The sequence below is a fragment of the Theobroma cacao genome, chromosome 8 (assembly GCF_053813885.1).
Source record: "Theobroma cacao isolate CCN51 chromosome 8, ASM5381388v1, whole genome shotgun sequence".
NCBI classification, from domain to species: domain Eukaryota; kingdom Viridiplantae; phylum Streptophyta; class Magnoliopsida; order Malvales; family Malvaceae; genus Theobroma; species Theobroma cacao.
Window position 1 is genome coordinate 31,203,422 of NC_142646.1, and position 14,064 is coordinate 31,217,485.

Here is a 14,064-nt window from a genome sequence, read left to right on the forward strand (position 1 = left end):
TTGGATGAAGAGCTCTTTTTCTGGTTAATACTAAGTGGTAAGATGGGAACCAACGTTGAGAAGGCATGTAATAAACTACATACCAAGGATTGTATTACACATATAACAGATTTGAATCTCTTGAATCTCTTAACTGCAATGATCCAAGAAATCCAACATAGCATACAGAGTATGAAGTTTAATTATTTCCAGTTTAACAAATGCACGATTTCAAATTTTCTTAGCAGTAACTGCTGCAAGCTACACATCGAAACTTCTTCAATCTTATTTCACTCACTGCACAATTTATCCTTGGTTTATGGTAATAATATCCACAATGCACGAGGCCGCATCCCTTAAACTTTTATCGTCCTGCATTACGATTATCAGATGTATCCTACTTGCAAATAAATAGATCCATAGCACATAAATGCGTAAGTATTTATACCTTAAATTCTACTAGTAGTTTTCTTCTCTGATATTCAAACAAAGCTGCCCTTGAGCTCTGTCAAGTTATGCTCACCAAAATCTTGGTTTTCTAGCTTGTTAATCCTGATCTGGGGATATTACAACAAACTGTAAGCTTCAAAAAATAATTTTTTATGCTCAATCATTAGCCAAATCTTCTGGTAAAAGCAACAATGTTTGAACAGAAAAAGTAGGCAAGTTATGCAGATCAGCGTCTTGCTGGTAGCTCCATATATATACCACATCAGACTCAGGAAAGAACCATCAATAGTTAGTTTTAGGATACAACAGAGCATTTCAAAAGTAAACAATTTGCATGACGAATTCATGATTTTGAAAGCACTAAAAGGATTCTTGAAGGTTAGGAATTGTCCAAGAATGCACACTGTTACAGTATACAAGTCATTTAATTCCTAGTTAAATCAGTCTCCCATATAATCATCAAGATATTGAAACCTTACCTGCTCTAAGGACTTAACCATTTGAGAAACTAGATCTATTTTCAGGAGTAGGCTTATTAGTATCTTCCAATGATCTGAAGAATTTAGATAAAACACTTGAATCATTGCATGTATCCCTTTCAACCAACCATTCTTCTTGAAGATGAACATCAACGTCCCTGTATCAAAAGTAGGGTGAACTATGGAAATTGAGAACCACATAGAATTCAAGAACAACAAAACCATAAGGAGACTCTGAACAAGAAACCATGGTGCTCATCGGGAGGAAACAAGGTACCTCCTCAAGGCTAAAACTTCATAATTCCTCCGCAGGTAATCAGCATGCTTTGTAAGGGCCTCTTGCGCATACTGTCTGCCAACGGTTCTCACTGCAGCTGCATTTAGTAAGTTTTCCAGTGAGCCATGCTTTTTTAAAAGCTTTAAGGCAGTTTTCCGACCAAAGCCAGGAACCAAATGTTGAATCCCAGGAACACCATCAACCTCATCACCCATGATGCATCCTACAAGATTACTTAATGATTAGTTATGCACACCTTGCCAAAAGTGGTCTAGAACACTAGGGGAAAATTAAAACAAGAAGTGTTAAAGAGCACTCATTTACCAAAACCAAAAATTAAGCATTGGAGATCAGTATACTTGATCACACAAGGGCTGGCAGTAAATCCCCTTGGAACTTTCTCTTACTGGAATCATTAAAGAAACCCATATGAACTAAGTACCATCTTTTCAACCTTCAATGAATGGAACTTCTGTCTTTAGGGCTCAATTCTCAAAACTGGATATTTCGTAAACTTAAACAAGTCATTGAGGAAAACTTTGGAGTTTGCATTGGTTACTAATATAAAAATTTCTGCTGCACAAGCAACACAACTAACACCACATAAATCAAACCCCTATATGTAATATACTTCTAATAACCCATCCTGATAATATGTAGACAGAGACACCATCAGTACCAGATCAACCTAGCTGATTCATAGGAATGCATGCTTTTAAGGCTCTTTTTGCAGCAAGCATAATGTCATGGCAGTACCCCACACCTCCATTTACTTCTTCAAAAGGACACAAATCATATAATCTTAGTAAATACATTTAAATTAGACAGCGAGTAGTTTCCAGTGATTATATTATCAGACTAATACTGCATGCCCTAAATAAACTCACAGAACATTGTGTTCAAACTGGGAACCGACTAATTGTAAAATTAAAAACTAAACCTAGGAGAAAGAATCAGCTTCTTTCAGCTCTTAGCCTCACAGTGTACCAAACTAGGCTGCTTCCTTTCAGAAGCCGTGAAAAGGAACTCTTTTAGAAATCAGAAGCTGCACAGAAAGTGTCTACTACCAACAACTCTTGGTTATACCTCAACACTAAATGTTCTTTTACTAAGATTACCCTTATGAAGAGAAAAATGAAAAAGAAAAAAAAAAGTTAAGAGCAAATAAGTCTCTAGAGAAAATAAATAATCACATGGACATCAAGCTGTTTTGAAAAGAAGAAAAAAGGTACTTCTAACTAAGAATTGTTTTCACTACAGAATTGTCAATAAACTACAGCACTGTAAATATTTCATCAATAGATATGCAAATACGTGTGAAACTAAGTCAACAATTTGAGGATCACATTGTTACTATCACAAAAAAGGAAAGGAGAAGGAAAAAGAAAAAGCATTGCATACTTACTAAGGCTCAAGTCAGAGTGTGGATCACAATTATATTGAGCTACGTAGTGCTTCAGAGTATAAAAGGACCACCGGTCTAACTCCACCAGGGGCAAAACAATTTGAACATTTTCAGAAATCAACTGCTTAAAATCCTTATCAGGAGAAGCGATAACCACACGGTATCCTCTTTGTAAAACTTGTTCCACCAGTGTGGCAACAACATCGTCAGCTTCATTTCCTTCTATTTTTATGACCTGCATGATTTAGGTTCCCAATGATAAAATCAATAAAACAAAGATGGATCAACCAAAAATTTAGCATCAATAATTCATCCGCATAATGTTTTCCAAACAACTATGATAAGCAATGGTATAATTCTCTTGTAAAAAAGGTATATTTGGAATCTCCACAATTATTTGAATTAAGCTAGTTAAAAGAATCTCTTTGTCCATCTAGATTCATCCTTATTGTCCATGAGTAATGTTACTGTAAACAAGTTAATTTGCATAGCATTGGTTTCTCTAGAACCCAAACAGATCGTGCTGGCAAGGAAACACCAAAATCATAAGCTAGAACATTCTTTCATAAATCAATAAAGCATATTACTTTCTTCTCTAAGCTTTTTAACTTTGTTTTCAGAATGAAAATAAAACTAAAGAGGTTCACTTACTGGCACATTGCATTTTCTGAGAACATCCATTATGAGTTGCTGTGACCTCCCAACTTGACTCCTGACAAATTTTCTAGAAGTTGTTGGTTGTCTAAAGAATTTCCTCCTATGTGCTTTATATGAAGGTAATAACTGTCTCCGCCGCTCATTACACTTTTCACCATCAAAAACCTGCAAAACAACATTGAGCATTTGCTGAAATAATAATGCCATAAGAAAGGTCTATAACCACAATCAGGTTATTGCATCTACAAAAATAGGACTCTGTTTGATTGTTAGTTTTGCTACTTGCTTTTGCCATTTACAAGTTGATTCTTCGAGCGTTGTTAAAAGGTAAAAGAAAATAGTAAAATGCAAAATGCAAAATCATCATCATCATATTTATTAAACCTGAGCAAATACGTAAATGGCAACACATATTCAAACATAATTGATCCATATAAAAGTAAAATCACGCATTTTTACTACTACCCAGATTGAAATCTAACTCTTAATTCTTCAAAAATATAAGTATTTGCTTTTCTATCCAAATGAACTTTTCGATTTTACTTGGAAACAAAAAGGAAGCAGCATGTTACCTAACGCAACCGAGGTAAATGATCATAAAACTTAGCAAGCAATATTCAATCTTGGACTAACTTGTTACTTTAAATGCGCAAAAGCAGCTAGCTGAAACCAAGATGACACAATGGTACATACAGTATTCCATTTTTACCAATGCTAACTAAAACAGAATGGAAAGATAAAAGCTTACAGCAATAACGGGGTCCGTGAGGCTGACTTGAGAGAAGAAAAGAGAAACCCAGTGGCGAAAAGACTGAAAACTTGGCTTACTTCCTACATAACGAAGCGGATTGACATCCAAGAAAAATACCCTTTTCTTGTTTTTGCTCTTTACTATATCTTTTTCAGAACATCCTCTTTCTGGCAAAACCTGTCCACCAACTGTTTGATGGAAAGACCCAAAAACCGAGGAGGAGAAAGAAGATTCAATGACGGCTCTAATCTTCCATGTATTGGTCTTAAGTGTGATAAATTTGGTTGTCTTGCTTCTGAGCTTAGTGTTTGAAATTGAAAGAAGCGGGTTTGCGGGTAGACAAAGCATGAGGGAAATGCTGGCTGGCATTGTAACTTCGACCACCTTCGGCTTAGCTCCTCGCTATAACCATTAGAAACCAGTTACCATGCCTCCCTTTGGATCTTTAATCTCCATATAGTTTTTTTGGGTAAAACATCCTCGAGTCTTTTTAAGTTATTATAATGCTTCATGTGTATTAGTATTCAAAATGAAGATTGCGTCTCAAAATAATATAATTCTTAAATTTTATAAGTTATTCTATATAACTTTCCATTAATAAAATGACGTGGACGTCATTTTGTACCCATTTTACTCATACCAAAAAAAGAGAAAGAGTTAAACAGTGAACAGAACAAAAGACTTAATTATGACTTAAATAGTTCAATTTTAAGTTTTTTTAGTATTCAAAATGATACTTTATCTTAAAATAATATAATTTGTAGATTTTATAAATGCTACATTTAGATATGGTTCATCACACGGTATGCAACTTTATTGATTATTTATAAATAATTAATAAATATTTAATTGAATTAATATTGGATATTGTTTAGATATTTTATTAATTAAATAAATGAGAAATATATTTATTATATTATTATTGGTATAATATTTAAAAAAGCTCCTAAATTATTTAAGAAAATTCAAATAAACTCTTATATTTTTATTATGTTCAATCAAATCCTTATATTTGAATTTTGAACCAAACAAGTTCTTATATTTTTATTTTAAATCAAATAAGCTCTTATAACTACTTTAAAAAAAATCCTTATAACTAATGGTTGACTTAATCAAAATATTAATTATCATTTTATGCCATGTGGTGTTGACATGTGACTAACGTGACATGTTAATATATCATAATGGATAATGACGTGACATGTTAATGTGGTAAAAAGACATAGTCATATTGCATTTTTCACCTTCCACATCAGCACCACATTAGTGCCACATGGATATAAAATGGCAATAGATATTTGATTAATGGCAATTAGTGAACCATTAGTAATAAAGGTTTATTGATCCAAAATAAAAATATAAAAGTTTGATTGAATGTAATAAAAGAATAAAGAGTTATTTGAATTTTCTTGAATAGCTTAGGGACTTTTTGGAGCATTATGTCATTATTTTTCTAATAATAACTAATGATTAATTGACTATTATTAGTTAAAATATTACTTGTCATTCTCTGTCATGTGATGTTAAGGTGGCATTCTAATGTGATGTAATGAATTATGACATGACATAATAACATAATTATGTGATTTTTTACCTTCACATCTATCATATGAACATAAAATTATAAGTGTCATTTTAACAATTAGTCAATCATTAATCGTAAGAGTCTATTTGATTCAAAATAAAAACACAATGACTTGATTGAACGTAATAAAAAAATAATAACTTATTTGAAGTGACTTAAATTGAACATAATAAAAAATTAATAATTTATTTAAAATTTCTTAAATAGTATTTGTAACATTAAACAAAAACAATTAAAACTCCCATGGTCAACAATGAAAAGTTTTATGCTCATTCTCATAAGAAGTTGAATGATCCTATTACCTATAGAAGCCTCATTAGGAATTTACTTTATATTTGTTCTACACGACCAAATATAATGTTTTTAATTAGCTTGCTATCAAGATTTTTGCAGCATCTATCTAATGTTCACTTGACTATTGCCAAAAGAATCCTCAAGTACCTGAATGGTACTATTGAGTTTAGTCTTCATTTCATTTAATCAAACAATGTCAAATTTCATGGTTTTCCTAATAGTGATTGGGTAGCGAGCATTGATGATTCCAAGTGCACCTCAAGGTATGTTTTCACTCTTGGAAACAATATTTTTTTTTAGAACTCTTGAAAACAAGGTATAGCTCAATCTATTGTTGAGGTTGAACATGTGGTAGCTACTTAGTAATACTAATCAAACTAGAAAATTACTAAGAGACCTTAACTTCTCCCAGAACTCATTCATCTTCTTTGTGGACAACAAGTCTACAATTGCAATTACAAAAAAAGCCTATTTATCATGGAAGGACAAAGCACATAAATGTGAAATATCATGCCATCAAAGATGTTGAAAAACATGGTGATGTTTTAGTACAGCATTGCAATTCTGAGAATCAGTTGGTAGACATCATGGCCAAGATATTAGCTAAGGCACAATTTAAAGACCTCATAAACAAACTGAAAGTCTTAAATGTCAGTATTAAGGAGGAGTGTTGATGTTAATACTTGCATGGAATACTTACATAACAATGGCACGTGTGCAAGCGTACTAACCTAGTTGTGTTGGCTCCATTAGTTTTTGATGATAATAAAATATTCTCATTTATTTGTGTCTAATTTCTTTATTTAAGTGTGCAGGAAATTAATACATGAAATTAATTTCTTAACTCTTCAAAGGGTATTTTTGAAAGAAAAAGAGGAATAAAATCAACAAGATGTCACTGAATAACAAGGAGGAAGCTTGTTGGTTAAACAAGGAAGAACATTGGTTGACCAAATTTCAAATTAGAGCAATGACGGGCTGAAGAGTTTGAGAAACAGAACCAACTTAGTCCAAGTCAGTCGACTAAGTGCCCTTTGCCAAAATCTGCAAACCAAAAACAGAATCAACTTAGTCGACTAAGAGCTCTCTGTCTGCAATTTGAACCAGAACACTACAAGATAGATTAACGGCTAGAACTCATCCTCAACTGTTTTCAATGGCCATAAACTGTCAAATTGCCATCAGAGTTGCATCTCCAAGTATTAAAGGGTCTTCCAACAATAAAAAAACAAGTTTTTTAGAAGCTTTGAATGAGATTTGAGCTATAAAAAGTTGAAAAACCAGAAAAGCTTCACTGCACTTGTCTGCACTTAAATGCCTACTCTTTGCCATTATATTTAGCACTCAATCTTGTACCATTCAGATCAACTTGTGATCATAGGTACTTTCTTTAACCTCTATTCTTGTATACTTAGAGTGAGGGAGTCACTCTAAGGGGTTGTTCAAGTTTGGAAAAGTTTGAATGTTATAGGTTGTGGTTGAGCCTTGAAAAGCCACTTTGGGTTTTAGTTGAGCCTTTGAAAAACTAGTGTAAAGGTTTTATAAAAGCCACTTTGGCTGAGCCTGCGAAAAGTCATTATAAAAGCTTGTGAATTTCACTGGATTCTTAGTGAATTATTGAGAAAATCCTTGGTTAGATAAATAAGGTAGTGGATGTAGGTCTTGGACCAAACCACTCTAAATTGTTGTGCATCTTATACTCTGTTTTTAATTTCTTGAGTTCTGAAAATTAGTTACACACATTGTCAAGAGCCAAATTGTGCTATTCACCCCCCTCTAGCATACATTAACGAGACCAACAATTGATATCAGAGCTAGTTTCTTGTTTTTAAGGCTTGACATTCTTTGGAAGGATCCAAATGGCTCAACAAAAAACCATAGTTGCTGAGGGACAATCAACAAACACACCACCTTTGTTTGATGGCTCTAATAATCCTTATTGGAGCACTAGAATATCAATCTATATTAGGGCTATAGATTATGAAATGTGGGATGAGTTGATGCCTAAGCCAAGGTCCGAATGGACTGAGGCTGAAACTAAGAAAGTTCAAGTAAACTTTAAGGCCATCAACACATTACATTGTGCCCTGACCCCCACTAAATTTAACAAAGTCTCAAGCTGTACAATAGCTAAACAAGTGTGGGAAAAACTTAGAATAATCCATGAAGGGACTTCTCAAGCAAATGAGTCCAAAATTGCTCTCTTAACACATAGTTATGAAATGTTCAAAATGGAGCCTGGTGAAGACATCACCAACATGTTTGATAGGTTTACAAACATTACAAATAAATTAAGTCAGTTAGGCAAGCCTATCCCTGTACATGAATTAGTTAAGAGATTGCTTAGATGCCTACCAAAATCTTGGAAACCAAAAGTGACTGCCATTAGAGAGGCTAAAGATATGAACATCATCACTCTCAATGAGATATGTGGTTCTCTTCTCAATCATGAGCTGGAGCTTGAGGAAGAAAAAGAAAAAGACTGAAGGGAAGCAAAGGAAAAGAAAAAGAGCATTGCACTTAAAGCCAACATTCTTGAAGAAAAGCTGGAAGAGCTTTCCTGTGATGATGATGGAGATTTAGTTCTAGTTGTAAGAAAATTCAGAAAACTAATGAGTAGAAGAAATAGAAGGCTAACTAGAAAAGGTTTCAGAAAAGACCAAGGTGCTTCATGGAAAATAAGGAACAAAAATGACTCCAACAAAAGGAGAAGATGATCTGTTACGAATGCAAGAAACCTGGTCACTTTAAGTTTGAGTGTCCATTGCTGAAAGATGAAACCCCAAAGAAAAATAAGAGATCCAAGAAAGCAATGGTGGCTGCTGCATGGTCGGACAGTGACACATCAAGCTCTGAAACTGATGATGAAAAATCTGAGGAAAGAGCAAACATCTGTTTAATGGTACAATAGAATGAAACAGAGATACCTTCATCCCCCTGCATTAATTCTTATGATGATTTACAGGATGAATATGAATGCCTTTATGATGAATTCGAAAAACTTTTTTCAAAATACAAGTCATTGAAGAAAAAGGCTGTATTACTTGAAAATGATTTGGAACAAATCAAACAAAAGTTCACCTTTGTTTTTGAGCAAAGAAATATTTTGCAAGTTGAGTTAGAATACTCAAAAACAGACTTTGAGTCTTTCAAACAAGAGTTGAAAAATAAGTCTGAAGCCTTGCAAATAACCCTTAATGAAAACACAGCTCTTAAATGCTTGAAAAATGAACCTTTAAAAAAAGATGCATACCATAATAAATATTAAGCTAAAGCATTACCTAGATGTTATAATTGTGGTAAACATGGTAATTTGTTATATGATTGTTTAAAGAAAAGAAAAATGTAGAAAGTTAAGAAAATTTGGGTTCCTAAGGGATCCTTTGCTGTAACTAACACTCAATGACCCATCAAAGTATGGTACCTATAAAGAAAAACTGAAATTTTGTTTTGTAGGTTGAGTTGGACTTAAAAGAGACATGTTCAAGAGCTCAACTTAGGAAGAAATAGCCTTGGTACTTGGATAGTGGCTGTTCACGGCACATGACAAGACATGAAGAGTTGTTTACTCAGTTGGAAAAGAGAAAGGGAGGAACCATATCCTTTGGAGATGATTCAAAAGGTAGAATCCATGGTATAGGTACGGTTGGTAAGAATTTCCAAACTCAAATTAGTCATGTGTTGTTAGTTAAAGGCTTAAAGCATAATCTACTAAGTATTAGTCAATTATGTGATAAAGGATTTAAAGTATGTTTTGATTCAACTAAGTGTGAAGTGATTGATATGAGTACAAATAACATCTCATTTATAGGAAAAAGGTTGAAGAACATATATGTAATTTTTCTTGAAGACCTTGATGTGAATAGTGAAGTATGTTTTGTTGCAAATGCTGAGAATGATAACTGGTTATGGCATAGGAGATTAAGACATGTAAGCATGCATACTATGTCTAAATTAATAAAGAAAATCTTGTTGCTAGACTGTCGAAATTGAAATTTGAAAAAGATAGGATATGTGATGCTTGCCAACTAGGAAAACAAGTTAGAACATCCTTTAAGACTAAAAAAATAGTGTCAACATCTAGACCTCTTGAATTGTTGCACATTGATCTATTTGGTCCAATAAGCACAACTAGCTTAGGAGGTAAATCTTATGCCTTTGTAATAGTTGATGACTATTCTAGATATACTTGGGTATACTTCCTTACTCATAAGAATGATGCTCTACAATCATTCTTAAGTTATGTAAGAAAGTCGAAAATGAAAAAGGACTAGCCATAGTTAGCATAAGGAGTGATTATGGAGGAGAATTTGAGAATGATGAGTTTGAAAAATTTAGCAATGAAAAGGGGTTGGATTATAATTTTTCTGCACCTAGAACACCCTAGCAAAATGGAGTTGTAGAGAGGAAAAGTAGAATATTAAAAGAAATGACTAGAACATTTTATGTGAGAACAACCTACCTAAATAGCTTTGGGTTGAGGTAGTAAATACAACAGCTTATATTCTTAATATAGTCTCAATAAGATCCTTGATTTCAAAGACTCCATATGAACTTTTCAAAGGTAGGAAACCAAATATGCATTAAACTCAAAGGCCTATAGAGTTTTTAACAAAAGGACCCTAACCGTTGAAGAGTCAGTCCATGTAGTTTTTGATGAGTCAAATGCTTTACAAAAAGAAGTTCATGATGATGATGATGATATAGAAATTCTAGAAACACAAATGGAGGAAATGAGCTTAGAGAACAATAAAAATAATGAAGAAAGCTCATCTAGAAGAGAAAATGAAACTCCAATTCTAGAAAATTTACAAAGAGCAGAGAATCAGCATGATGATCTTCCAAAGAGTTAGAGACTTGTAAGAGATCACCCATAAGACCAAATAATAGGTGACATTTCACAAGGAGTTAGAACTAGTAAAGCAACTAGAGAAACTTGTGAGTTTTCAATTTTTATATCTCAAATTGAACTTAAAAACTTTGAAAAAGCTAAAAAGGAGGAAAGTTGGATAATGGCCATGCAAGAAGAACTCGATCAATTCACTAAGAATCATGTATGGTCATTAATACCTAGACCTTCAAATTATCCTATTGTTGGTACTAAATGGGTATTTAGAAATAAAGTAGATGAGAAAGAAAATATAGTTAGAAACAAAGCTAGGCTGGTAGCAAAAGGATAAAACCAAGAAGAAGGAATAGATTATGATGAAACCTTTGCTCCCGTAGCTAGGATTGAAGCCATAAGGTTGTTGCTAGCTTTTGCATGCTTCATGAATTTTAAGTTGTACCAAATGGATGTAAAAAGTGCATTCTTAAATGGACTAATTCAAGAGGAAGTTTCTATAGAACAACCACCTAGTTTTGAAGATTTTGAAAAATTTGATCATGTCTTTAAGCTTCACAAAGCATTATATGGATTGAAACAAGCTCCTAGAGCTTGGTATGAGAGGCTTTCAAAATTTCTAGTTGAAAAAAGATATGATAGAGGCAGCATCGATACTACATTGTTCATTAAGAGATATCTAAATGATTTAATTGTTATGCAAATATATGTGGATGATATTGTATTTAGTGCAACTAATGAAGCTTTATGCAAGAACTTTGCAAAGAAAATGCAGGGTGAATTTGAAATGAGCATGATGGGAGAGTTGAAGTACTTCCTTGGTCTTCAAATTAAGCAAAGTGAGGAAGGAATCTTCATCAATCAAAATAGATATACTCATGATATGCTTAAGAAATTTGATATGCTGAAGTTGAAATCAATTTCCACACCAATGAGTAAATCTACCAAACTTGACATAGATGAAAAAAGAAAAGATGTAGATCAAAAGCTCTATAGAGGTATGATCAGCTCTCTTCTTTACTTAACAGCAAGTAGACCAGATATTCAGTTTTGTGTGTGCTTCTGTGCTAGATTTCAGTCACAGCTTAAGGAATCACACCTAACAGTTGTTAAGAGAATTTTTAGATACCTCATAGACACTCAAGAACTAGGAATATGGTACTCTAGAAACTCAACTCTTAACTTAGTTGGATATTCAGATGTTGACTTTGCTGGCAGCAGAACTGATTGGAAAAACACTAGTGGAACATGCCAATTTTTAGGAAGGATGCTTGTGTCTTGGTCCAGCAAGAAGCAAAACTCAGTAGCACTAGCTACAACAGAGGTTGAATATGTTTCATTAGGTAATTGCTGTGCACAAATCCTTTGGATCAAGCAACAATTAAAAGACTATGGAATAATTATGCATAATGTACCAATATACTTTGATAACACAAGTGCAATCAATATATCAAAAAATCCTGTGCAACATTCTAGGACTAAGCACATTGAAATTAGACACCATTTTATTAGAGACCATGTAGTGAAAAATGACATTAAAATAGACTTTGTGAATACTCTACATCAATTAGCAAATAGTTTTACCAAACCACTCAGTGAAGATAGATTTTGTGAGATTAGAAGAAATTTTGGGATGGTTAATTTGAAAGAATTATAAGAAAATCTTCAGGTCTCACATTGAAAACAGAATGCAATCAGTCGACTAAGGAATCCTTAGTCAACTAAGAGTAGCCTGACATCCTTAAATAATAAGACTCAGTGAGTTTAATGAAATAAAAGTAAATTGTGGTAAAAATTTGATTTACCTAGTGTAAAGAGGAATAGAGCAGAGTTGCCAAAGGTAAATAATCAAAATTTTAGAGGGAAATTTGAAAATATAAAGAAATAAAAGTAGGGCGGTTCTTAAAAGGAAGATGAGAAGTTTTTTGAGCAATAACTACTGCCAACCTCTTATTCCTTCTCCTCTGCAACCTGTTGCTCTAAAAACAAAAACCTAAATCTTCTTAGTTGCCTCTAAAACCAACTCAGATCTTTAGAAATTTCTAGAACCAAAATGGCTAAAACATCTTAGAGTAAAGATATATCAGAGAAGAAGAAAAGAAAAAGGCCAATAGAGGAAGAAACTAGAATAGAAAGTTAGAAGAAGAAATTGAAAATTATGCTTGCCTCAGTGAAGGAAATAGCCGAGAAACTAAGAGAAAACAAACAGAGAATACATAAGAAGAAAGATACAGAACCCTCACTCCAAAAAAGTATCAGTTCCTCTTCTTCTTCGAAATTTAGAAATAAGCTGCATAAGTATAGATTTAAGATATAGAAAATGCACCAATCTCTTGCGAAAAGTTTATTGATTATAAGAGTTTTAAGGAATATGTAGAAATCTAGACCAATCTATCTGAGTACTTTGATGAGCTTAAACTTAAAGGTTACAGCACCTTTAAGAATAGGTCATATAGTCTAAGTCCGGTTAAAGAATTTTACTCTGGCATTGCTTTAAAAGAAAAGGAATTAGTAGATTCTGATGACTATATAAAAGATGGCCTGAATATCTATTTGAATGGAAAAGAGTTTATTGTGACTGCTAGAGATTTAGGGAACCTGCTGGAAATAGAGGGTGAAATATGTGAATTTGAACTTCCAGAAAAATATGATCCATCCTCACTGTGAGAGATCATCACTAGAAGGAAAGAAAAATGCTCTTCTAAAAGTAATTCAGGTCTAATAATCAATCCACAAATTAGGATACTGTATTACTTCATTGCAGCAAATATTCAAGGGAAGAGTGGAAGTCTTAGCTACATTAGCCTCTAGGATCTTTGGCTGATGGAGCATGCCTTTAATGGAGTGTCTCTAAATTTGGGGAGATTTATGATTGAGAAAATGAGAAGTGCTTGCAACTTGGTAAGATAAATCTGCCATATGGGAATGTAATTACATCCCTTATGCAGAAGAAAGGAATATGGGCTAAAAGGTATGATATGGACCTGGTGAAAACTAGAGACCAAGCTATTTATTATGCCAACTTAATGAAGATGGGGTATTTGCTCGATGGAGAGAAGTTTATCAAAACCTCCAAAATTGGCCCAAGAAAAGATCACAGTCTGCCTGCTCAACTTGAAGAAGCTCCTTTCAGATTTTCGAATAAGATGATTTTTAATTTGTTTATGAGGATTGATGGTAAGCTAACTGACCAAGGAGTGAAGCTATAGAAAATGGAAGATAAAATCACTGAGTTGGAAAACAAGCTAAAGGAAAAGAAAAACATGGGGTCTGAACTTATGGCTGCAGATAGTTTTACCACATCCAGCACTGCACCTGCATAGCAAGGTGATGAAGGTTCAGCA

The 14,064-nt window shown here is 33.4% G+C and overlaps 1 protein-coding gene across 2 annotated transcripts; it reads right to left on the reverse strand.

Annotated features, from left to right (window-relative positions):
* Positions 1–4,522, reverse strand: LOC18593155 (5'-3' exonuclease family protein). 2 transcript variants are annotated; one of them, XR_001928911.2, is made up of 7 exons: positions 3,996–4,521; positions 3,242–3,412; positions 2,591–2,825; positions 1,186–1,408; positions 909–1,066; positions 428–536; positions 1–351 (listed from the first exon to the last, which is right to left on the reverse strand). XR_001928911.2 is itself a non-coding variant. In XM_018125340.2 (5 exons), the coding sequence occupies exons 1-5, from the start codon at positions 4,365–4,367 to the stop codon at positions 922–924; spliced, it is 1,146 nt and encodes a 381-aa protein (XP_017980829.1). In that variant the 5' UTR covers positions 4,368–4,522; the 3' UTR covers positions 632–921. The 2 variants fall into 2 exon arrangements, 1 of the variants encoding a protein (XP_017980829.1); XM_018125340.2 differs by lacking the exons at positions 1–351; positions 428–536 and having other exon boundaries at positions 632–1,066; positions 3,996–4,522.
* Positions 4,523–14,064: the final 9,542 nt, after the last annotated feature.